Source organism: Heterocephalus glaber, unplaced genomic scaffold (assembly GCF_053883595.1).
Source record: "Heterocephalus glaber isolate CG9 unplaced genomic scaffold, H.glaber_assembly_v1.0 deba00001461, whole genome shotgun sequence".
In the NCBI taxonomy this organism is placed as follows: Eukaryota; Metazoa; Chordata; class Mammalia; order Rodentia; family Bathyergidae; genus Heterocephalus; species Heterocephalus glaber.
In genome coordinates, this window is record NW_028258308.1 from 28,789,567 (window position 1) to 28,815,306 (window position 25,740).

At 37.9% G+C, this 25,740-nt stretch overlaps 1 protein-coding gene across 9 annotated transcripts in view; it reads right to left on the reverse strand.

The window, feature by feature from the left end:
* Positions 1-12,683: 12,683 nt before the first annotated feature.
* Trmt9b (tRNA methyltransferase 9B (putative)) overlaps positions 12,684-25,740 on the reverse strand; it is a 67,100-nt gene continuing 54,043 nt past the window's right edge. For all 9 annotated transcript variants that reach the window (XM_021246657.2, XM_013066638.3, XM_087217214.1 and 6 more), the window contains 2 exons: positions 23,094-23,267; positions 12,684-19,042 (listed from right to left, as the gene is read on the reverse strand). In XM_021246657.2, the coding sequence (XP_021102316.2) occupies positions 18,021-19,042; positions 23,094-23,267 (1,196 nt within the window). In that variant the 3' untranslated portion in view covers positions 12,684-18,020. The remainder of the gene's footprint in view (positions 19,043-23,093; positions 23,268-25,740) is intronic.

The following is a 25,740-nucleotide window of genomic DNA, read 5'->3' on the forward strand; positions in this document are numbered from 1 at the left end:
AATCAACAAAATTGAGAAACCTTTAGCCAACCTTGTCAGAAAAAGGAAAGAAAAGGCCCAAATCCATGCAATTAGGAATGAAAAGGGTGAAATGACAACAGACCCAGCAGAAATCCAGAGGATCATCAATACCTACTTCCAGAACCTATATGCCAATAAGATGGACAACACAGAAGAAATGGACAGATTCCTAGACACATATGAATTACCAAAGTTGAACCAAGAAGGCCTAAAAATTCTGAACAACCCAATATCAACCAATGAAACTGAAAATGTGATTAAAAACTTATCACCTAAGAAAAGCCCAGGCCCTGATGGCTTTACTGCTGAATTCTACAAGACATTTAGAGAGGAACTGCTGCCACTACTGTTGAAACTCTTCAATGAAATTGAAAGGGAAGCAATACTCCCAAATTCATTCCTGGAAGCAAGCATCACCTTGATCCCCAAAGCAGAGAAAGACCCAACTGAAAAAGAGAACTATGGGCCAATCTCACTAATGAACATAGATGCAAAAATCCTTAATAAGATAATGGTATACAGAATGCAGAAGATCATCAAGAAGATCATACACCCTGATCAAGTGGGATTCATCCCAGAGATGCAGGGATGGTTCAATATATGAAAATCAATCAATGTAATACACTATATCAATAGAGCCAAGGACAAAAACCATATGATTATCTCCATAGATGCAGAAAAAGCATTTGACAAAATGCATTTATGGTATAAACCCTACAAAAAATTGGAATAGATGGTCTCTACCTCAAACTGATAGAAGCCATCTATGAAAAACCAACAGCCAATATCATACTAAATGGTCAAAAACTGAAATTCTTCACACTCAAATCAGGAACAAGGCAAGGATGTCCACTATCACCACTCTTGTTCAATATAGGTCTGGAAACATTAGCCACGGCAATTAGACAAGAGAAAGAAATAAAAGGAATAAAGATAGGTAATGAAGAAGTCAAATTGTCATTATTTGCAGATGACATGGTACTCTATATAGAAGACCCCAAGAACTCCACCAAAAGTCTTCTAGACTTAATAACCAAATTCAGTCAAGTAGCTGGTTACAAGGTCAACACACAAAAATCAATAGCTTTCCTCTACACAAATGACAGACTCACTGAGAGAGAAATAGGGCAAATAATTCCTTTCACAATAGCATCCAAAAAACTCAAATACCTAGGAATCATCCTAACAAAAGAAATCAAAGACCTCTTCTCTGAAAACTATGGAACTCTGAAAAGAGAGATTGAAGATGATATCAGAAAATGGACAGACATTGCCTGCTCCTGGGTAGGAAGGATTAATATAGTGAAAATGGCTATACTTCCAAAACTGCTATATAGATTTAATGCAATTCTAATTGAGAACCCAGCAGCATACTTCATAGACCTCGAGAAAACAATCCAAAAATTCATTTGGAACAAGAAGAGATCCAGAATAGCAAAAGCAATTCTAGGTAACAGAGACATGGCAGGGGGTATCACAATCCCCAATCTGCAACTCTACTACAAAGCTACTGTGATAAAAACAGCATGGTACTGGCAAAGAAACAGACTTGAAGACCAGTGGAACAGATTAGAAGATGCAGAAACAACGTCAGACACACTCAGCCATCTCATCTTGGACAAAGGAGCCAAGCACCCTCACTGGAGGAAAGATAGCCTCTTTAATAAATGGTGCTGGAAAAATTGGGCTTCAACTTGCCAAAGATTAAAACTAGACCTGTATCTCTCACCATGCACTAAACTAAAATCAAAATGGATTAAAGATCTAAATATTAAAATAGAAACTCTGAACCAGTTGAAACAGAGGTTAGGTAGAACCCTTGAAGACATCGGTGTAGGAAAAGATTTTATGAACAAAACCTCAGTTGCCTGTGAACTAGCACAAACAGTCAACAAAAGGTATCTCTTCTTATTAAAAGGCTTCTGCATAGCAAGAGAAACCACCAGCAGTGTGAAGAGACAACCCACAATGTGGGAAAAAATCTTCACCTGCTCTTCCTCAGACAAAGGTCCACTATCTCGAATCTATAAAGAACTTAAAAAGATCAGATCTCCCAAATTTAAAGACCCAATCCAAAAATGGGCATCTGAAATGAACAGACATTTCTCAGCAAAGAAGTACAAATAGCAAATAAATACATGAAAAAATGTTCAACATCACTGGTCATTCGAGAGATGCAAATGAAAACAATGCTGAGATTCCACCTCACTCCAGAAAGAATGGCTGCTATCATGAAATCAACCAATAACAAATGCTGGTGGGGCTGTGGGGAAAGAGGAACCCTGCTCCACTGCTGGTGGGAGTGTAGACTGGTGCAAGCACTGTGGAAATCAGGATGGAGATATCTCAAAGAACTAGGACTGGAAGTCCCATTTGACCCCACTATTCCACTGCTGGGGATCTTCCCCAAAGAATTAAAAGAATCATACCACAGTGATATATGTGCACCCATGTTCATAGCAGCACAGTTTGTAATAGCTAAAACTTGGAAACAGCCCAAATGCCCATGAACTGGAGACTGGATAAAGAAAATGTGGTTTTTTAAATAAAATGGAGTACTACTCAGCCATAAAAAATGAGAAATTAGAGACATTTTTAGCTAAGTGGATGCACATTGAGGCAATAGATACTCTTAAGTGAAATAAATAGGACACACATGTGTAAATACCAAATAGTTTCTCTGGTGTGAGAAACTGAAAGTGTAAATAAGGACTAAATGTATAATAGGTAATGTGAAATAGGAAGAAAAGGGGTAAAGGGGAAGGAAGTGGGAGGGGTAGGGGAAAGGATAGAAGGGAATGGGATTAATATGAGAAAATGGAAAAATAGGAACAAAATCTTTGTAAATAGGGAGGAATGGAGGGGTTGAAGGGAGGGCTGGGCAAAGGTGAAAAATAAGAACCAAGAGAGGCTATGTAAAGGTGCAAATTTCCAATCATGAACGTCATTATATTGTATACCTAAAATGTACCAATTATTAGAATGAATAATCAATAATGCAAAATAGGAAGAAAAGGTCCAAAGGGGTAGGGGTAGTGGGAGGGGCAGGGGAAAGGAAAGAAGGGAAAGGAAAAATGATGAGAAATGGAAAAAATGGAAATAAAGTCTTTGTAAATAGGGAAGGGTGGAGGGGGTGAAGGGAGGGCTAGGAATGGGGAAAAAATAAGAACCAAGATGCATTATGTAAAGGTACAATTCCCAATGAGAAATGTAATTGTGTTGTATACCTACAATGTACCAATAAAAGAATTTAATACAAAAAAATAAAAAATAAAATAAAATAAAATAGCTCAACCAATCCCAGCCACTACAGGTCTATCATTTATTCTGGCAATTGCACATATGTTAGAGCCATCCCACCAGAGTTTAATACTAACTAACAAGTTCGGAAATTATACCAATTGTTGTCATTTATTGGTTACTTCTATGTCTTTAGTATTGTTTTAAGTAGTTAACTCATGTTTCATTTTTTATTTAATATTTTAAAAATTCTGGATTACAAAACTTTGTAAGATATACATCATTGTGTTCACTTTACAGATAAGAAATCTAGTGCTTGCTCTTTATGTTTTTGAACTGGTAAAAAGAAGAAAAAGAGAGAGAGAAAAGAGGAAACAAATGAGATAGACTAATGTCATAAAATTCACCAGAACACCATTACAGTGTAGAGCACTGCACCTTCTGTCACAACACAAAATGGAAAATACTGAAGCTGCATTAGAGGAACTACCTGTCACTACCTTCCACGCTGAGAAGGCTGCTGCCATCAGGCAATTGTCAGAGAAATAGTTGTTAAAAATACCTTTTCTAGGGAGCCGGGGGAAGCAAACAGTTCTTGCACTCTAAAGTGATGCCCTGTCCTGCCCTGATTTTTTTCCCCACCATGCCTTCTTCTCAGGTGCAGAAGGAGGAGTGTTGGAGTGTGGCCCTCCAGGGTAACCCAGTGTCCCGGGTACTGGAGCAAGGATGGCGGGTGGCAGAGGACCATTGGTATAGCTGCAGGCACCCCAGGAGCTCCCAGGCTGTCTGGTTGATGGTTGCTTTGGGTTTTCCCATGGGCAGCATTTTCCAAAGTGCGCCCTGTAAGATGTTAATCTCAAAACAAGGCTTTCCAGTTGGACAGCGTGAGATGCAGGACTGAGTAAAGTTGAATGGATTTCCTTGCTGGAACACAGGACTTCTAGAAAACTTTTGCTTGCCAATGTGTACTTTTCATTTAATTTATGTATTAACCTTAAAGAACCCCAGTAATTGGCCAGAAGCCAGAAAATCTAACCTTTCTTTCATCAGCTTAACCATTTTTATCAGATTCTTGTGTGTGCAAATTTGCAAAACCATACCTGCAGCCTTGCCTTGCTTATGTGGTGCAAATTAACTGATGAACGCTGAAAAAAAATATTCTCTAGCTGTCAAGCTCCAACTAGTTTCAGTCCACACTGCCAGGGATGAACACAGAAGCTGCTGCCCCCTCGTGGGCCCTGTGTTCTCTGGGCAGTTCACTCCTCTCTGCAGCCCACGCCTGCTTCCTTGGGTATTGGGGGTTGCAAGATAATGGTCAACCCTACGCTGCCCTAATATCTACATAGACTTTCCTATAGTATAGAAACTACTCATGAAATTGAAAGGCATAAATTGTATGTTTAAGGAGTCTGTTAAGAATTCCTAGGCTGCTAAGTACTTTTATGGGAAATCTTAGCTCTTGACTCATTGAGTCTTGCTGTTTTAGTAGCAACATCTTCAGTGTGTGCTGGGCATTACACTAACTTGATTAATCTTCCTAGCTACCCTGTAAAGGGAGGTGCATGTAGCAATGTAGCAGTATACATAAGAAATTGAGCCACAGTGATTATGCAACTTTCATTCCTACATCACAACTCCCAGACTCTCTTAGCACCTCCCACTGGACTTTGGTCCTCTCCATGAGATCCTAGTGTCAGATTGTCAGCTGACCCTGACACTACCCTGCTCACCTAGGATGCTTCCCCTTATTCCTCAGTGCTCCCTCTTGGGTCATTACTCTGAGCATGAGAAACTGGAATATGTTCTCTAAGAAGTTTTTTAGCTATAAAGGAAAGGAAGCAAAAAGGAAAATATCATGTACACTCTGACTTCATTTATGGGAAATGCATAGAAAAGAAAGGTGCACAGAAAGATACTAATGAGTTGTAGAAGCAGATCCTCCAGCCCAATCAGGGTTTCAGATGTCAACAGTCGAAATGACATCTTGGCTGCATCCTCATGAGAAACACTGAATCAAACCCACTCAGCAAAGTCACAGTACTCCTACCCATAGAAACTGAGATAATAAATGGTTTTTGCTTTAGGACACTAAGTTTTGAAAGGTTACTGGTTGCACAGTATAGAGAACTGGTGGGCATTTCTGAGAACTTGTCTGTAGCTCACAGGGCTTCAGACAGAGAGGTCCTGTACGCGCAGAACTGCACCGGAAGACTCATCTGTGCAGGACCTGATTAGATGCTGACATCCAGAACCTGATGCTGATGCTGCTCAGAGTTGAGACTCTGAGGACGTTGTTGGGATGGACAAGAGAAGTTCATATATAGGAGGAATGGAAATAATTTGTGGCAGATGGTGAACTGTGATGGTTTAAAGTATGTCTACGGATCGTTTAACCTTCCTTTTAAAAGATGCAGTCTAATTCCCTTCCAGTTGACTGTGGGCTAGACTTTGTGATTCACTTGTAATGAACAGAAAAAAGTAGAAGTGGCAGTGTGTGACTTCAGAAACTAGGTCCAGTAGTTATTGTGTCTTCCCTCTTGCCTTTCTTCTTGGATGATCTACTCTGGGGAAAGTTGTGAGTCATCTTAAAGAGAGGCCCACATGGTAAGGAGTGGAGGCCTGGAGCCTTTCGGGACATGGGCCTTCCAGGCCTATGCACACCTTCAGTTGATTGGGGCCCCAGCCAACTTCTTGAGTGCACCCTCTTGAGAGGCCCTGAGCCAGAACTGCTGGCTAAGGCATCTTCAGGTTCCTCTGCCTCTGAAGCAGAAAATAAGTATTTGTGATTGTAAGCCACTTAGTGTGGGGGTATTTGTCATGTAGCAGTAGATAATAGATCATTGCCATAAAATTATATTTTCATATTTGTGTTGAAAGAAAATTTGGAATAAATCCAAGCAAATCTTTTCATGTTAATGTCATTAAAAATTTTGAATGATTTGCCTTTATTCTTGCTCTTATTCTTCTAACACAAGCTCCCCCCAAATTCCTTTTATCTTTACCTAATTTTTATTGTAGAAATGTCCTTCCTCTTGTTTTTCAATTGCTAGATTGATTGTAGAGAACTCTTTAATGAACATTACATTCAAAGATTTTATTAAGTATATATTTTCTGAATAGCTGCTCTATAGCTTACAGTCTTTTGAGCATTCCAGGGATATAAAGATGAATGAGGTAAAGTTCTTGTCCTTATAGAGTTTAATCTATTTATGGAATATGAAATAATTTGAAAAGACTAATATCCTATATTTTAAAATACCAAAAATTTTATGTCCATATACTGTATTTTTCTTTTGCTCCTGTCTTTTCAACTTAATCCTTTCAACTAGATTCTTACTTTTTTAGATCATTTTCTTTATTAGTACATGTGTGTAGTATATAATGTTAACAATCCTTGTGAGGAGTTGGTATATGTACATAATACCTCAAAATTCCTTTTTTCATCCCTTTTCCTCCTCTCCCTCCCTCCTCCACCCATCCTTTGATCCCTTTCCTAGTTGGGGGGTATATATTTGCAGTACATAATCTTTAAATTCCCTGTGTGGAGTTAGTATAAGTACCTAACACATCTTAATTCCTTTTTACATCTTGTTTCCTTCTCTTTCCTACATCTCTTGATTCCCTTCCACTTTAAGAAAGATCTATCTCCCTACTTCTTATTTTCTATCTTTTCTTTGTTCTTTATTTATACTGTGGGTTTCTCATATAAGACTAACCATGCTTAAGGTTAATTGAAATAAATCAGACACACAAGCTTAAATAACAACTAGATTCATTTGTAAATTTTAAGTACATTTCGTTAATGGGTAATATACATACACAAAACCTCACACATTAGAGTGATATGGTTTAGATCTGAAATGTGCCCCAAAGGTTTTGTGTTCGGGAGTGGGCTTTTGGAAAGTTATTAGATCATGAAGGCACCTTATGTATCCATGGATTAATCCACTGATGAGTTCAGAGCTGACTGTGCTCTTCAGAGGAGGAGCTGGTGGGAAAAAGAGGGTCACAGGGATCTTGACTGGAAGGTGTCTTCTTGACCAAAGCTCAACTCCTCTTCTTCTGCTTCCTGCCTGGCACAAGGCAAATAGCTTTGCCTGCCATGTCCACCCACAATCCCACATCTACCTCCCCCTGAAAACTGTAAGCCAAATTAAATCTGCATCTAAACATGACATTTAGCTTATACACATGGCTGACTTGGCTTTATGCAATATCGCACTAATTTTCTGTGGCATTGTGTCATCACTAAAAATTTTTCAATTTTGAATCATTTCTGATTTGGGGATTGAAAGATTGCTGTCTGATACTTGGCTTGTACTTTCAACAAATGGAGCCATTTGTTTCCTTTGGCTCCCTCCTGGTCCAAGCTCAGTGTATTCTCTAGTTTTTCACTTGAAGCCTAAGGACTTTTCTCTGTAGGCTGGAGAGCTCCGAGGAGGAGTCCCCCTTAGTGTCCAGGCAGGGAGTCCCTTCAGAACCTGAAAACCAAGGCAGCCCAGTCCTGGTTTTCTAATTCTCTTGTATAAGTGAAAGTCAAAGTGAATTACCTCACTCCTCCATGAGACTCTCCAAACCTGAGAAAGAGGCAAGCAGAACCCATCAGGAGGAGACGATTAAGGTCTGCAAAAATACTGAGCCACCCCCAGCCCAGCTGGCCTCAGGTTAGGTGTGGGTGAACACTGGACCCAACAACCAGCGCTCACCCATCAAATGCTTAGTGAGGGATTACTGTACGGCAAGCTGTTCTGGGTGTGGGAGATGGAGTAGTGAACAAGTTTCTGTCCTCATGAAGCCCCCTGTCTTGAGGAAAAGCAGACAGTAACAAATACAAGATAAAATATATAGTAATTAGAGATGATACAGACAAAAATGAAGCATATTGAGGAGTAGGGAGTTGTAGGGCATGACGTGTGTGTGTGTGTGTGTGTGTGTGTGTGTTGAGGAGGATGCAATGTGAAATTTTTTAATTTTATTATTATTATTACTTTTTTTTTTTGGTACCGGGGATTGAACTCAGGACCTTGTGCTTGCAAGGCAAGCGGTGGAACCATTGAGCTAAATCCCCGACTGCAATGTGCAATTTTAGTAGAGTTTATTGAGGGAGACTGCTTTGAGAACAAAATATTATGAGCCCAAACTGGTATGATCTGATTTCATTTCTGGCTTATATTTCAGGGAAAAGCATTCTCAGTAGAGGAAACCAAATGTGCGGTCTCTGAGGCCTAAAATGCTTGAGGAATGAGGAGGAGGCAGGAAGACTAGAATTGGGAAAATAGGAGATGCTGAGTGAGATTTGAGTTTGGAATATGGGGCCAGTGCTGTGGGCCGGGGAAGGCCGCAGCTGTCCACTCGTGACTTTCAGGGAGAGCAGTCATGCTGTCCAGCGTGCTGAGGTGACTTGGTGTGGACCGCACCTTCCAATGGCCCTGCACATGTGTAACTACAGGAGTGGATTGTGAGAAGGTGGACGCTTAGCCGGGTGTTGGTGTACAGCCGATCCCACTGATTCATCCAAGTCTTTTCCTCCTGTTATCTTGGCCACACTGCACGTTATAGTTTTGATTTGTTCAAACCTTTCACATTTCAGTTGTTGATAGCGTTAGGCATTTCTGTGTCACATTAGCAGCTAAAGATCATGCTATCAGTCATTTATCTTCTCAGAACTAATTAATATTCCTAAAAGGTTTACCTTTTTTTTTTTTTTCCTCCACAGGTAATATTCTTACCTACTTTCACCACTGAATTATTTCTAAGTCTGAAGTAGAATGAATTAGAACGTGTAACAATTTGCTTTGATGGCTTCTTGCTCTCTGTACAGATTTTTCTGAATTCTGCCTGGTTGCCAACCTGTTAGTTACCAGGTATTTGAAAAACCAGTTAATTTGGACTAAACTTTACTATAATACAACGAATTGTACTGGGTTTCAAAGAAATTTAGCAATGAAGTGTTTATTCTCCAGAAGATGGCAGGGTAGTTCCACATTTCAAAGTAAAGCTTCTCCTCCAGACAGCTCTTATTCTGGGCAAATTTTGTTGGTTAAGAGCATCCCAGCCTCTAGGTAGCCAGGCATGAACTTTGGGAGTCACTTTTTCCCTCTTTTTTCTCCCTGGCTCTCTAACCACCAGCTTCTAGTTAATTCCGTCTTCATCCGGAGTGTATCTTATTTCCATTTCTAAACCTACTATTATTCCAGCCCCTCCAATGTCTGACTCCTGCTGCTGACTCCTCCAATCTCAGACCTTTCCTCTCCTTCCCACACCTACGCTCTCTTCCGAAGGACATTTCTGAATCATGTGCTCAAAAATCTTCAAAGGCTGACTAGGGACCAAAGAAATAAGTATGTATGATTAGCATAAATTTTACAAAGCCATTAATTCCTTAGTGTGGCATTCAAGACACATGAGAATCAAACTACAACCTCCTCCTTCAATTGTCTCTACCTTCTCAGGCCCCTCACAAAACCACCTTCTCATGAAGTGAGTAGAACTAGGCTTTGCACAGATGTAAATGAAAAGTGCAAAGGGGAGCACCTCCACTTTATGAGAACTTGGCAAAAATCCTAACCCCTGTAAGCCAATTTCCACATATAGATGGGGCTGAGTGATGCCTCTCTGGCTTAGTATAACAAATCAGTGAATGCTATGAATAGCAACATTCTTGGTACACAGCACCACGTGACAAGAGGCACCATTGTTGTTATTTATCAACAAATTACTTAGAGCTTCTCAGACTCCCTTGGGAGCTGTCCAAATTTTCTGTCCTTATCACTCACTGATATTTTATCTCCAAGGTCCAGTTTGTGTCCCCTCCTTTATAATTCTGCTTTAGAGGACCATGGTTTTCTAAGGCTTCTGTGGGCACCCTCTTCCCCCTAAGCCAGGCAACACTAAACTCTCCACTCACCCATGTTTCCTGAGCTCCCTGGACTGGACCAGTTCTATGCCAGGCTCTCTAGGGGACTATAGAGGGACTAGAGGTAGACAAGTCTCTGCCCTGGTGATGTTTTCTGGAAAATAAAAGATATGCTAAAGAAATAAATGTGTGATCAATTTCCAAAGGATGACTACAAAACCCTCAGACCTGAGAAAGGTTCACTAAAGCTGAAATAGAGGCAGGATTAAGTCAGGTCAGTTGGGCCATGGGAGAATATTTCAGAGAATTGTGCTTATCTTTCTATCCTGCTAGGTTTTCATTTGTAAAGACCAAAGATTGAATCTTATTCCCGTTAAGTCTACAAGAGTGACTAAAAGTCCCCTTGCTCCTAGGAACTGATCAAAAATTATTCAGCAAAAAATTATAAAGAAACATAAGAGTACTTTAGTTGCCATCATTAAAATGACAGGGAAATGAACTTTGTTCCCATGTTTGCTGTATTTTTCTTGGGTCCAGGTTACACATTGGGGCCCCAACAAAACATGGTAGTGAAAACCCTCACTAGTTCTGCATGGACCACCTTCCTTTGAGGCTGAGGTCTCACAGATGGCAGGGTGAGGATCACTGGCCCAAGGCCCAAGAACTCTACTGTGTAGGGCTGTGTGAGACTCTTTAGTCCCTATACTGAACTCCTTTTTTTTGGTAAGAGAGTGTCGGATTGGATTAGACATCCCAGCAATCAGCTTCACATGGAGACTATTTCATGGCACTTTGCAGATCTGACTCCATTTCTTCTGATAAAAACCTTTCAGTTAACTCTGAAGAGGATAACTATAGCTCACTAACCATCTGACCCGTATCAAGATAGGGACAGCACAATGGACCCCTAAGTAGCACAGGGGAAAGGCCCTGCTATAACACTTAAAGGTGCATGCTTTATTCAGCATGTGCCAACCTGGGAACAGGAGTCTTTGTCAGTGATTGAGGCTGTGATTAGGCTCAGTGGGCCTGGTGCTTACTGCCCCAGGTGCTGTCTAGAGAAGCTGATCATTCAGGTGTCAGGGGGTGGGGCTAATCCAGCCCTCCTTTCAGTAAGCAGGCCCACTGGTGAGTACTTTGGGGGCCCTGGCCTCTCAAAGGTATGGGTGGGGTTGACTTAACACTAGCTGTTAAGCTCTTCTCTTGAGCAAGACAGCTCAGAACACAGAGGCCTGAGCATCCTGATTTTCCAAGGGTGGGGAGTGAAGAACAAAGTGAACTTTGTCAATTACTGTGATCTTTTTCTTTTCCAGAAACAAAAAAAACACACAGTCAAATATTGGCCAATGGTGGTTTTCATCTTTCCCCTTGAATAGTGAACCCGGAGAAACCAACCACATGTCAGTTTTCATCAGTATGCAAATAGGCAAATAATCTCACATGGAGCTGAGCACTTGTTCCTCACATCTAAAATCTTAGGGGGGCTGAGACAGGGGACTTAGGCCTGGTGGACTTGAGAAGTTTCCTTCGGAGGAACTCAAAAGGCAGGAAATCCATGAAGCTGGAACCTGGCCTTCCAAAGCCAGTTGATCCCAGGAACTGAGTTCCATCAACCAGAGTTGGAAGTTTTTCTCCCTAAATGCTGAAGGCAGGCTAGGAGTCAGTGGCCATGGGCAGGAGGGCACCTCTGTAACCCAGGTAGGAACAGTCTTTTAAAGTGGGAAATGTTGATTGTTCCTGGAGGTCGGGGTAGAGAGGGAGCTAGAGAAGAAAGGTAAGAGGTTGAATCATGATTAAATTAGCAAGGCCTTTTCAAGCCTGCCTTTAAAATGAACACCAGGGAGACATAAGGGAAATGGGGGAGCATGCAGTACAATTTTTAACTGGAGTACTGTAAAGTATCCTCATGCAAAGGGCTGCCTGATGGTAAGGGTGAGGAGAAAACCATCATGTAGATTACAGGGTGTGAAATGGGACCTCAGCTGCAGGCTGGAGTGTGACCGAGGTCTAGAAGGATGCAAAGGGCAGTGGCCACCTGAAGAGCACGATGTGGTTAGGTGCTGCAGAAAGGACACAAGCCACTCCTTCTTGGAGTCATACACTGAAGCTATGCAAAGCTGGCCTGCTGAACTGATACACAGATACTTGGAAATTAGAGGATGAGCACAAAGATGGAGATGGCTTCTACAGACAGTAACTTGCAGTGTTTTTAAACTAGGTGACATCTGCCAGAATATATAAAGCTCATGACTGAGGTCTCATTAATTCTTGACGAAAGATCAGTGCAGAGTGTACTTTTTTATTTGTGACCATTTTTGTCTGAAGCAGCCAGCAGCAGGGGCATGTGAGAGATGGAGCAGCCTCTGACATCACAGGGGATGGGCAGCCAAGCCAGGGCACCATCTGCTGTGAGATCGCACCCCTCTGAGCTGTGTTAAAGCAACAACATTGCCAGGGACACTTCTTTCCTGTCACATCCCAGTGATGACAATGATAGGACAGGCTGCAGATGGAGCAGGTCAGGTGCTTATGTGCCAAACAACACACACAAAAATGCTATTGTAGCTATATTGTTACTGTATCTTCATACACACCCCTTTAGGGATAATGTAAAACTTTATTAGTTTTAAAATACATCTTTTTTGATCCAATAATATTCTTTTAACCCACTAAAGATAGTTTATTATTAAATGGTTAATCTGGTTCCCTTCAGACAAAGATAATGACTCAAATGTGAACTTGTTCAGTTCTGTTGAAGTGTAATCCGAGTTGGCTGTGTGAACTGAGTGACTCCAATTCTGTCACTCTGAGAGTGAAGAAAAGCAAAATTCTGTTCATCTAACAACATTTTTTAAAATAACATGGACACATAATTTTTAAAAAATTTACCACCTGTCATAATCACATAAATTACACCATTTTAAACAATGCTACAAAGAACTTGACCATTGTTAGTTAATATAAATAAAATACATAATCAAGTTATTACAAGCCAAGATTTTTTACATCAGTTTGTGCTTTTAAAACTACTGCTAGTTTTTTCTGGGAAAAGCCAAAATAACCATAAATTATAGGAAAAGAAGAGTTTTCACTTTTTTGACACAAAAATATACATCAACACTGGAAGAGGCAAGAGAACATTTAACAATCATCTTTAAATTTCTCTGGAACAAAAAAATCTATCCAATGGAATACATTTCCATGGTAATTGCTACTTTTATGTTTTTATAAGTGCACAAGAGCTATTTTTTCTTGGTCAGTAACCACAGCAAACACTCGACATCTAGGAATAGGTGTATGTACACATATATTTACACACATATGTAATTAAGAGCATCTCCAGAAACTAGGACAGTTCCACACACTTATTCAGTGTCTCAGAATTCCACTCAGGTCCCCATTAGTGAGCCTTAAGTAATGTCAATGTTCTGCATAAATAGAGTAGAAATGCAAACTTTTCGTACTACTAGGATCCCTCTTGATACATTTACAAGAAGATTTTAAGTGGATGTGATATAATTAGCTCATAAGAAAAGTGCCTGTCCTTCAACCAAATTCCCTCCTCAGTATATATAGATGTAACTGTAATTTGCTTCGGGAATTCAATGTTCAGTTACACTGGCTACAGATGAACAATGACTCATTGCTTTTTCTACGTAGAGGTAGCATCTACAGAGACACAAAATTCCCTGTGAAGAAAATATGTTGTTTTATGTGAATTCATTATTTGCCATGTGGGGATCCAGCTGGACACTCAGCTCTCACAAGTGGTTCATCAGATTGGTCAGATTACATGACAGTTTTGATCCTTCCCAGATAAAGTGATTAATTATTCATGCATCATCAACCTGGGAAGGTCTGTATCAAGAGGGCACAGAACAAGGGGGTATAACTGAAATGATTTACATCCTTATTAATGTGTTACAAACTGTTAAGTCCTCAGTAAATCAAAAATTTTTGTAATTTATAGTTAGTATTTTCTTGGTGATTGGTTTTAAGTTTCTGTTTGGGCTCTCATGCCAAGTGCATTCTATTTGCATAACTTCTATCCTTGTTTAGTTAGAGTTTTTTTTTTAATGTTCTCACTCAGTTTTGTACATAATTGAGGTTTTAAGTATGGAGTTTATGTCTTTGAAACAGGAATCATAAATCTGAAATAAGATTGAGAGGGAAGGAGTTGAGCATTCTAGGTTAGGAACCAGCAAAGCTACCACTGGCATGGTTTGCCATCTACTGGATAGGTGAGTAGGAACACTTCTCTCACGTTGCCATTAATGGAATGAAGCCTGGTGTATAAATTCATCTGTGGAGAAGACTACAATGACTGAATTTTAAATCTCAGTACAGATCTAGGGTATGGGATAATTACTTGCCATTAGGTAATTTCAGTGAAAGCATTATTTAAAATAGCAGATTGCAGAACAGAAAACATCGGTACAATGGCAGGAGATGAGTTAATTCATGAAAGTCCTGAATACCATCCAGAGAAGTTTGTATTTTTTCTAGAAGACACATAATTTTCTGAAATATATTACTCAGGGCACTTGTGCTAGAGTATGTCAATATATCCAAGGGCAAGCTCAGTAAAATTAACTTCTAGGTTCACTTAAAATAGACCTTAAATATGCAAATATGCATTATGATTCTCTATATTGTTTTTCTCTAATTAAACAATATAACACAGATGTTTGGATCATGAAATACAACAAAATGTTCCACCTTGGCTCTTTTAGATCAGCTAACTCTAATATTTTGTGCACACTCAAAACTCCAGCTTATTCATGGTCTTTTATCATTCATATCCAATACACATGTCTCAGGGAACAAATGGATGAATGAAATATCTGAACAACCCTCAGTTTCCTCACTATACAATGGAAAAAAGCATCCACTTTTTTTTTTTTTTTTTTTTTGGTACCGGGGATTAAACTTGGGTCCTTGTGCTTGCATGTCAGGCTGCGAACCACTGAGCTAAATCTCCGGCCCCAGCATCCACTTTTTAAAGGATTGAAGAATTGCAGAAAAGTAAGCACAAACTATTTTGCAACCTAGAACTATTTCTTACTCCAATCAAGTTGAGATAGATTTATAAATTTTAAAAAGCATAAAAATATGTAAGGGGTCATTCTCAATTATCAAGCAATGTGGCCTTTGCTTAACCTTGCTGAGACTCATTGGTAAAGAAGATAATCACATTTAACCTTGAAAGACTCTTGTAACCTTCCTAATACAATGACTGAAACCGAGTGGTGGGAATATAACCTACAGATACCAGCCCAGGTTGGAGCCAGACTATGTGGGATTGAATCTCAGATCTGCCTCCAACTGTGTGATGCTCACTACTTAGGCAATTTAGTTAATTTTTTCTGCCTCAATTTTCCTCATTTACAAAATGGGAAGATAAGTACACTTATCTCAAAGAGCTGTGGGGAAGATTACAAATAAAACAATAAATGTTAGATATTAAGAAAAGGTAGCTGTAAGTATTACTTCAAATTTTCTATGTAATAGGAAAGAAAAGCTGATGCCTGTCCTAATTCATTCTTCCTGCACTGCAGCTGCACAGCCAGGTGCTGGTCCCTGTTTCAGCCTTCCTCCTAAATAAAGTGCACTCAATTCATCATGGGGTAAGTACCCCACCAAGTTCATCTATGGAGTAGACTTTTTGTTCTCCTCCAATCCCAAATTTTAAAAAAATGCACCAGTGCTTATTTGTTTTGTGGTCAATAATGTGTAAGTGGATTAAATGTTTCCCAGTTACAAGAACATCTTTGCTGAGACTATAATGTTAAGTGAAGTAACTCAGACACACAAGCTTAAATATTGCATGGATTCTCTTATAAGAAAAACTCTCTCTAGGGCCGGAGATTTAGCTCAGTGGTGCTGCCCGCCTGCCTGGCAAGCATAAGGTCCTGAGTTTGATCCCCAGTACCAAAAAACAACAAACAAACAAACAAACAAAAACCTTTATATATGACAGATAATAGAAAAAAATAAAGAACAAAAGGTATTGCAATCCAGTGTGGACAATGTATCTAAAGGTGTACCTTGACTTAGTACAATTGTCTCACATTTTATTTGTTCTTTCGCCTATTACTTTGGTTTTCAATCTGCATACATGTTAATTTACTTTATAAGCTCTCATGAGATAAATAAATGAAACTGATGCTGGAAAAATAAAAGGAGTGGAGGGAGTGGGGAAAAATAAGGGAACTGAAATGTGTTATGTGCTTGTACCAATCCCTTACAGTGAATGTAATCATTACATACTGCAAACATGTACTATAAAAAAAAAAAAGAACACCTTTGACTCGGATAATAATTTTTTTCCACCAAGAAAATCTTTTATACTCATAGCTTAATGTCATAATTTGGGAACTGGACACTAAATTAAATTTTAATTTATACTCCACTTCTATGCCTGTGTTCACCGTTCCTCTAGTGCAAAATGCGCACTGATATTTCACTGATGGAAAAAAGAGCCTCAAATATATGATATGTGTTTCTATTTCAGTTAATTTTTCAGTAGACAAATAAAACAAAAATTGGGTTTTCATCTAGGATTACAGTGGTCCCCAAAGTAAATAGGCTTTTTATTTATTTTTTTCTCCTTAAGGAGCTAAGAGCATATTCCTAGGTCAAGTTACTTCTGCTTCTCTTAAGTCTCTATTTCTATCTGAATTATATTTATGTCTCAGAACCTATGGATTTAAAGAGACCCATGGTTAAATCTAAATAGATGCAGTTGCCACACAACGCCTAATCCATTCATTTTTCTATAAAGTAGCAGAAATTCAGTCTTCAAGTAACATAAGTTAATTTGGCTTAAGTCACTAATACAACTGATACAGTTTTAAGTCTCTTTCAGTAAAATAAATGCCTAGATATTACTTTTAAAAATCTAACGGAAAATCCTAGTCATACCTCACCAAAGCCCCAAATCCAGCACATTACCAATGTATTCGTCCTTCGAGTCAAAATAAAACAGTGCTTGAATTAGACTCTCTTCAATTCAGAAGAAAAGCATAACCAACCATAGATTTTAAAATGATCAGTTAAGCCTGGTGTTCTCTTAAGTGGGTATTCATGCTTCTAATACTTTTGGAAATAAGTTCCACCAGAGTACTCAGAACAACTCCTCAGATGCATGTACTGCACTCCCTACATGCTAACAGTGCTTTTATTCTATTTATTTCATTTCTTTATTTTTCACACAGTGCTGGGAATCAATGCCTGCTAGGTACATACTCTACCACTGATTCTGAGCAGTAATGAAAAACTTGTTATTTACAGTACTTATCCTGAAGGAAGTTTGCTTATAATTTAGAAAAGTCCCCACAACTTTTATGTTTCTCTCCATTGTCTCCCACTTTTCTGAAGACTTTAAGTAGAAGCAAGGTATTTTTGGCAACAAAATACCCCATCCCATGGGTCAATAAACTGTAATAGCTGAGCAATGGAATAAGTTTCCTTTTATAAATTATTACCTGGGAACCAGAAATTATCATATTACTTTATAAAAATACTCTATTTAAAGGTATATTTAAGAGTAGAATCTTTTAAAATCAATCTATAATACTGAAAACAAATATACATATATTCTTAGAAGAATTTCCTTGTTATGGGGAATAAAATCTAAACTGTACTGAAGTGCATTTTCTATTGATTTTTCAGATCATTTTATTAACATTTAAATACAAATATGTCAAATGCTAAACTCTGTGCTTACCCAAAGATTACAAAGATGATCAATTCTTAGTCTCTAAACCAAAGCATACATAGATTTTAAAATATAATAAAATTGGATGCTAATTTAGGTAACTAATCTAGCATTTTGCTTTCAATGCTAATGAAAAGATCATAGTTCATTTTTTGGAGAAGCTGAAAAAAATGATCCAATTAATCACAACCTTTCTTTTTTCTCTGCAATGATACACCAGTTGCCATGATCATTTCCGGAGCTCAGAATATGGAGCTCTGACACATTCTCCTGCAGGAGATCACACAGCTCGCCTTCTCGAAATACATGGTAGTAGCGCATGAAGGCTCTTGAATCCAAAATTCTGGGCTGTTGTTCGTCAACAGAAATTGTATCATCTGGGTTGGAATCTGTGGAACTGACTGCAGAAATTCTTCTCAGTATTTTACTGTCAGAAGGGTAGCCATTCTTTAAGTCACTGGCATCTACACAGTTCTCACCAGTATTAGTGCTAGGCGGAAAAATCTCCCCTCCATTTCTTCTATTTTCTTCTTGGTCTCCATTGAAATGCTTCGAAGTACCTGGTGCTCTCAACCACTCCAAATGTTTCTGAGAAGTTTCCAGAAACACTTCCTCATCTAAGTTTGGCTCTTTTGTTGAAAATGGCTCTTGGTGCTCGAAGTCTTGGTGTCTGGAAGGCTGGACTGATACTGTGTTATTGGCCCAACCTTCTGTGTTTCTCAAGGGTCTCACTTTTTCAATTTGCTTCCTCAGAGTGGATTCATCCAAAGATCTGGAGAAAAACCAGGAACGAAAAGATTTTCCTAAAGTGTTATAAAATCTGTTTTCTTCTTCACCTTCCTTCAGAATACTTCCACAACAGGTTCTAGTCATGACAGGTTCATAGTCTAAGCTATGGGACCGTTTTGAATCACATCGTTCTTTAAAACAAACAGAACAGCTACATTCAGAGGAAGGAAGATGATAGGAATGGCTTGTTTCTGGATGTCCACACTGCCTCTTCCTCCCAGACTGGCTGGATTCTGAGAAGAGCTGGGAACATAAGGCTCTATTCCATGGAACAAGAACATCTTGCTTCTCAAAGCAGCGCTTCTTTTGTTCCATTGCCCAAACATAAATCATCAGTTGGCCTCCAGGAACTAAGACCCTGGCCATTTCTTTTATTGCTCTGATTCTTCTTTGTTTTGTAGAAAAATGATGTATGACTGAAAAAGAAATTACATCTCAAGGTGTATATACATACACACAAACATACAACATGCTAGCACTTCTGTATAACAAAAATGACATCTTGACATAGAGTGAAACCTCCTTATTTCTGTATGGCTGGGCAGATGGAAGAAATAGCATGGGCTTAGTTTTAGAAGAAATGTACTTTTCTGTCTTTAGTTCCTATACTTAATAGAGAGCTGATCTTGGGCAGTTATTTAAGTTCTATAGATTTTTAACATTCCTCCACTATAATAAGAAACCTAAAATGGGTAATCTGTGAGGTCTCTTCCAGTTCCAAAATCCTGTGAATTCTGTTCACCAGAAAGATAACAAGTGTGAATTACTAAAATTTTAAATGAAAACTAAGTTAGGCAAATGTTAGGATTCTATGAAATTACTAATTGCTTTAATGAATAATTGATATTTTTATAGCCATGAAAGATTAACACAACTAATCAGTAGTGTTAACAAATAAAGCAAAAGAGAGAAAATATTAAAAGATTATTTTAAAATTTAGTTAGATAATGCTAAGCTAAACTAGCCCAGTACAAATCCAAACGATTAGCATTTTTAAAAAAGGTTAATGTAATAAATGTATATATTTAAAAAATTAAATTTATAGGTCATCATTTTACTTACACTCCATGCAAAGTCAAAGTGAGATTTAAGGAAGCTAAGAAGTGTATCATTAGGCATATTTTTAAAATTCTTTTATTGGTACATTTTAGGTATACAACACAATTACATTTCTCATTGGGAATTGTGCCTTTACATAATGCATCTTGGTTCTTATTTTTTCCCCATTCCTAGCCCTCCCTTCAAGCCCTCCACCCTTCCCTATTTACAAAGACTTTATTTCCATTTTTCGCATTTCTCATCATTTTTTCTTTCCCTTCTTTCCTTTCCCCTGCCCCTCCCACTACCCCTACCCCTTTGGAACTTTTCTTCCTATTTTGCATTATCGATTATTCATTCTAATCATTGGTACATTTTAGGTATACAATATAATGACATTCATCATTGGAAATTTGCACCTTTACATAATCTCTCTTGGTTCTCATTTTTCACCCTTGCCCAGCCCTCCCTTCAACCCCTCCATTCTTCCCTATTTACAAAGATTTTGTTCCTATTTTTCCATTTTCTCATATTAATCATTAGGCATATTTTTAAATCTAATAATATATAAAGTGCTAGTCTCTTAGTTTCTGGGGGAGTTTAATCACAGTACTGTGTTAAGAGACAACATCAAGTTATTTTTCCAAACATAAAGCTACTACATATTTCATGGATGACATTGTTTCCAAACAAAGCTGGAGACTCTAGCTCTGATGTGAGCAGTGAGGGCAAATAGCACTGAAACTGTTTTTACATAATCTGGCTGTTAGCAGTAATTTCAGGCAAATTAACTTCTACAGTTTATCTGCCATGGAGAAATATTAAACATGTAAAATGAGAATCTCACATAGATAACTCTGTCAAAAGAAGATCACTCAACTAGTACACCCTATATTGTTAGCCATGAGGGTTTCATTCCTTTCAACAGCACCCTGGTATCTTCACATGCAGCAGGGTGAGAAAGCTGGAGTTGTGAGGATAAAATGTGTCTGAAGAACAGGAGATCAACATATTTCATCCTAGATCTATCTGTAACTAGCCTTGTGATCTTTGATCAATTATCACATCTTGGTTTGTGCCTCAGACTACTCTCAGCCTCCAAAGAAAGCTCTTAATAACAGTTCTTGTGAAAGCATACATTTCAGAAAGTAGTGCCTTGGTGCCTGAGTTAAAAGGAGGCATAGGGGTCATGAAGAGAGACTCAATACAACTCAGATGTTTGAATCTATCTCTATTTAGGGCTGAAATATCTCCCATAGCTTATACCTATAACCTGTACTCTCATAATTTGCATTCCCATAACTTGTACTCTAAAATTTCTCCGCAATTCTCTAAATAAAATATGTTCTCATTATTCATGGATTCTGTATTTGCAAATTTGCCCACGTGCTAACATTTATTTGTTACCTCAAAAATTAACCAGGCTTTCTTGGTCACTCAGCAGTATGCACAGAGGCAATTTGAGCCCCAAGATACATGTTTCCAGCTGAATCAGAACAAAGCGATCTCTTCCTTCTTAGTTCAATTCTAACCCTGTAAACAAGTCTGCTATTCATGGTCTATTTTCAGTGCCACATTTCTTGCATGTTTGTGAACTTTGGTGGTGATTTCATACAGCTCCAACTTGTTGTCTGGAGCTCCTCAGAAAAGAAGACTATGGTGGGCCTTACAGAGAAAACACATGAACTACCTAAACTGCCTTCAGGCATGAGTGTAAAATTAAAGCATCTCTAAACAGAAGCACATATAAAACAAGGTTATGTATTCATCAGTTGACAAAAATGTTATGGCAGTGGCTTACAGGAACCTAATCTTGTGTGCCTTCTGGGATCTTGTATTCCATTTTTCTGGCTAACTCAGTGTTTACAGAAACTTTGTAAAACACTACTCCCATGAATAATAATATTTACTGTATTTATTCTGGAGAGACATAAAAAATTAAAACAGGGCTATTTTAATGCAATAATCTCTTTTTTGTAGACTGATAGGTCTTCAACACTTTAGGATTTTACTGGGCTTCAAAAGAGGTCTGTTTTTAAAATTTTTTTAAGGAAGAAAGTCTTTATCGACTTATTGATGAAAAAATCCTAATTCACTCCTAATCATAATTTCACCCAGGAAAATCTAAATTTTTGTGTTATATTTTAAATTTAGATTTAACTTGCAATAAGGAACACCCTTTAAGTCAAATATTTTGTAGGGAAAAAGCTTACAAATGAAGATTTATTAAACAAAAATGTGTTTTACACATACACACATATATGTTCCATTGAGAACATGGTAAGTGTAACTGTGAGAGGACATAAGAACATGTTCATCCAAAGTTTCTATGTGGGTAAAGGGTGAATTTCTGAAAGATGAAAAAGGAGTTTTGTTTATAAATCCTAATCACAACTTAAAGGCACAAATAGTACTCCATACATGTATCCTATAGCAATATTTTCCTGCTGAGAGCACAGAAAATAGGTAGGTTGAATTAGATTACTGAATTCCAGAATCAGGTGGGAAATCACACAAGATCATCTTATTATTTTATGATTTATTGTTATTTAATTTGTATCATCTATCTAACCATGAAAAATTTATGGTCTTAGCTTAAAACTTGCTATATTCAACTAGATTAATTTCTAAAAGTGCACTGGAACAAGTAATTGGCTTTGAGAAAGATTTTTCTATCACAAAACAGCTTGTCATAGAATTCCTTTAAACACAGTTTCCTAGCGACTAACATTATTAGGTATCAGGAACACATGAATTAAGTAAAGTGAGCCTTACCTGAATATTTCAGGCATGAATATTTTTGGGGTTTTTTTCTTTTTTTTTGGCATGTGTACGTTTCTGTGTACACCTGGAAAATTATGAGGGATAAATTCCCTAGACTCCTGCACAATCTCTGGTATTAAAGAGCAGAACAACATTATAAAACCAGTACAATCTGGCACCAGCTGGGATCCATTTCTTCAGGAACTTGAGTGATAGTGAATGGCACACTGGTCAGGGTGACATTCAGTGCATTAGTCCCAGATTATTCATTAATACAGAGCCCTCATTGTGGCATGATAGAGGTAATATAGTGCCTGGCAATCTTCACTCTAGGGGAACATGGTTTCATTTTAATATAACAAAGTACTATTTTCGATGAGTAAGATTCTTCTAGTACTTTCTTACTCATAAGTAAAAGAAACAGGAATAAATTATCAAAAAGAATACAATAGCAAAGTTTGATGCCTTAAACAGTAAAAACAATTATATGTGCCATAAGTGCATTAGAGCTTAGTCAAATAGCTCAAGTAGTTGAAATATTTTTTTTAATTAACTAAAAATGAACACACAGAAGTCTCTACACAGAACGGAGGTTGGGTCATAAATGTGACCTCAGCCACATACAGTTTTCTCATGGCAAGTGTGAACATGTGACGGCTGCCTTACCTCCTATGGAGATGATGGCATCGAAGCCCTGATCCCTAAAGGGGAGATGAAGGTTGTCACATACCATGACTTCACACCCTCTATTCCAGGCAATCTCTACCAATGGCCCACAGTAGTCACAGCCCAGGATATGGATCTGGCTGTTCACTTTAAGATACTTTCCAGTTCCACAACCTATAAGAAAAAAACTTGTGTTACATGCTCTTCTTAAAGGAAAATGCAAGGTAATTTGCTTTATAACAATCGATATAAACTTTATACAAATTACCAAGGTAGAATATAAATATAAAGGTATTCACAAAGGCAAAAGAAAATCTTTCAGAGAGTACTTACATACTTTCATAGAGAAGAAAGGAATGGAATGAAGAAATAATATTAATTGACTATTCATTAAGGTAATGTCCATAAGCCAAAGCAAACTAGCACAGCCCAAACACTGCTGGCCCATCACTGGGAATAACAGCTCCAGCATCCTAGAACTAGGGGCAGATTGTGCAGTTTATCTTCCCATACACATTTCACTTATGTATGTACAGTGTATATTATGACATACATTCTCTTGGTGTCTCTACAATGGTCTTACTACTCTCTATGTTAAAGAAACTACTGCCAACAACTTTTCAATGGCTGTGAAAAACTTATATAACAAAATATGCTACCCAAATTTTACAAATCAGAATGAAAAAATTTTAACATCTTTTCTTCTAATCTATTGACAGCAACAGGTTGTAAATAATGTCTGTTGACTTCAAATACAATTCTATTGACTCTGAATACAGCTCAAATAACTTTTAAAAAATTGACCATTTTTGACATTCATTTTCTAGGGGCAGAAACCCAAATAATTCAGGATTTATGAACCCAGAGATACAGGTCAATTAAGTTTTACTGATATAAAGAAAATAGGAACATGAACAAATCATTTTGAAACAATACTTTCTATAAGAGACAGAAACTTAAAGTGCTCCATTTTCAAGACAAAGTAGTTAACTCTGAGTGGAACATTACTAGCAGTCAAAATTGCTTGATGTCCCAGAGAAATGATAATGTTCATACATCTAGAAAGTCCCTAAGCAAACAAGACCTTGGGGGAGAAATATACTAGTAAGAAAGTCTTTATTCAGAAATGTGGGCAAGAGTGGAGGAGGGAGAAAAGGAATACTTTATTAGGGGCAGGGGAATGGGGAAAAAATAAGAACCAAGAGAGATTAAGTAAAGGTGCAAATTCCCAATGATGAATGTCATTATACTGTATACCTAAAATGTACGAATAAACCTAATTTTTTAAAAAAGAATACTCTATTAGGAAATAATGAAACTTAGGAAATGTCTGAGAAGATTGTACACCCCATAATTCTTAGCCAATGAGAAACCAGGGGAGGGACCTAAGTGCTAGGAGGATAAACTGCTTGCTGTAACTGCCCCAGGTGTGCCTTTATACCAGACACCCGATCTTGCAAGGTTGATAGACTCACTTTCACTGTGCTCATGTTTCCAAGTTTGGGGTCGGGCAAGTGAGAGTACTTCTTACATGTCCTATATCCAGTACCTGGTATCATATTTTTGTTGTTTGTTTGTATTGCCCAGGCTGCTCTGGAACTCCTGGGCTCAAGTAATTCTCTCACCTCAGCCTCTGAGTAGTTGGGATACAGGCAAACACCACTGTAGCTGGCTCCTAGTATTATAGTCTAACATAGACATATAATCTATTTCCTTCTAGAAATATTTTTAAAAAATCATTAGAGTTGATGTTTGTACCTATTGGCATTACTTGCAGATCTTTCTGCCTCGAGGAAAAAACCCTACCAGTATTCAAAAACAATTACAATTTTTGCTGCTTCTGAAATACATGATGGTATTCTTTTAATAACTCCTCTTTGGCAGGGATTTTCCAAAATTATGAGACAATAAAAACAAAATTAAGGTATACTGATGCCAGTTGAAAGTGGATGAGTATGAATAAGAAATAAAGCATGACTGAGGTCTTAGAAACATTTTATATCTCATAGCCACTGTTCCTAATGCTTATGAGAAAAAGCATCCACTATTTGAGAGAAATAATGGGAAAAATAATTCAAAATGTATTTTTAAATTGAAATCCTGTATATTTCAAGGATGATAGTCATACTTTAAGATAAATAACCTTGCAAATTCATTTGGCATGAGAGATATAGTTGGAGAAATCAAAGGGGAAATTACTAGTAAAAACAGATTCATAAACCATTATGGCTAAAAGGAACTATAAAGAAAGCATTTAGTAATAACGAAGAAATTGAGGTCTCTTCAAATTGAAACAGTGTTTGACACACTTTCAGGGTCCTGGCACCCTTGGTATATCTGGCATTCATGCTGAAGGGTAGCAGTGGCACTCCTGAACATGATGCATAAATTATCCATTTTATAAGTGCATGCACCAAGATGCTAGCAAGGGGAAGATTTTATCCTAATGAGGAAATCAAGAATACTGCTAAGCTGAATTGTCATTATCTTAAGTGTAAACCAGAACTTAAATGATACAGTGGGAAGCTCCAGCCCAGGACAATTATGCTCCTTTACAAAATCTCATTAAATGATAACCTTGAGTAGTACTAAAGAGAAACTGTCTGCATCCTTTCATTTGCTTTGATTTTGTATTCTACACTGCACT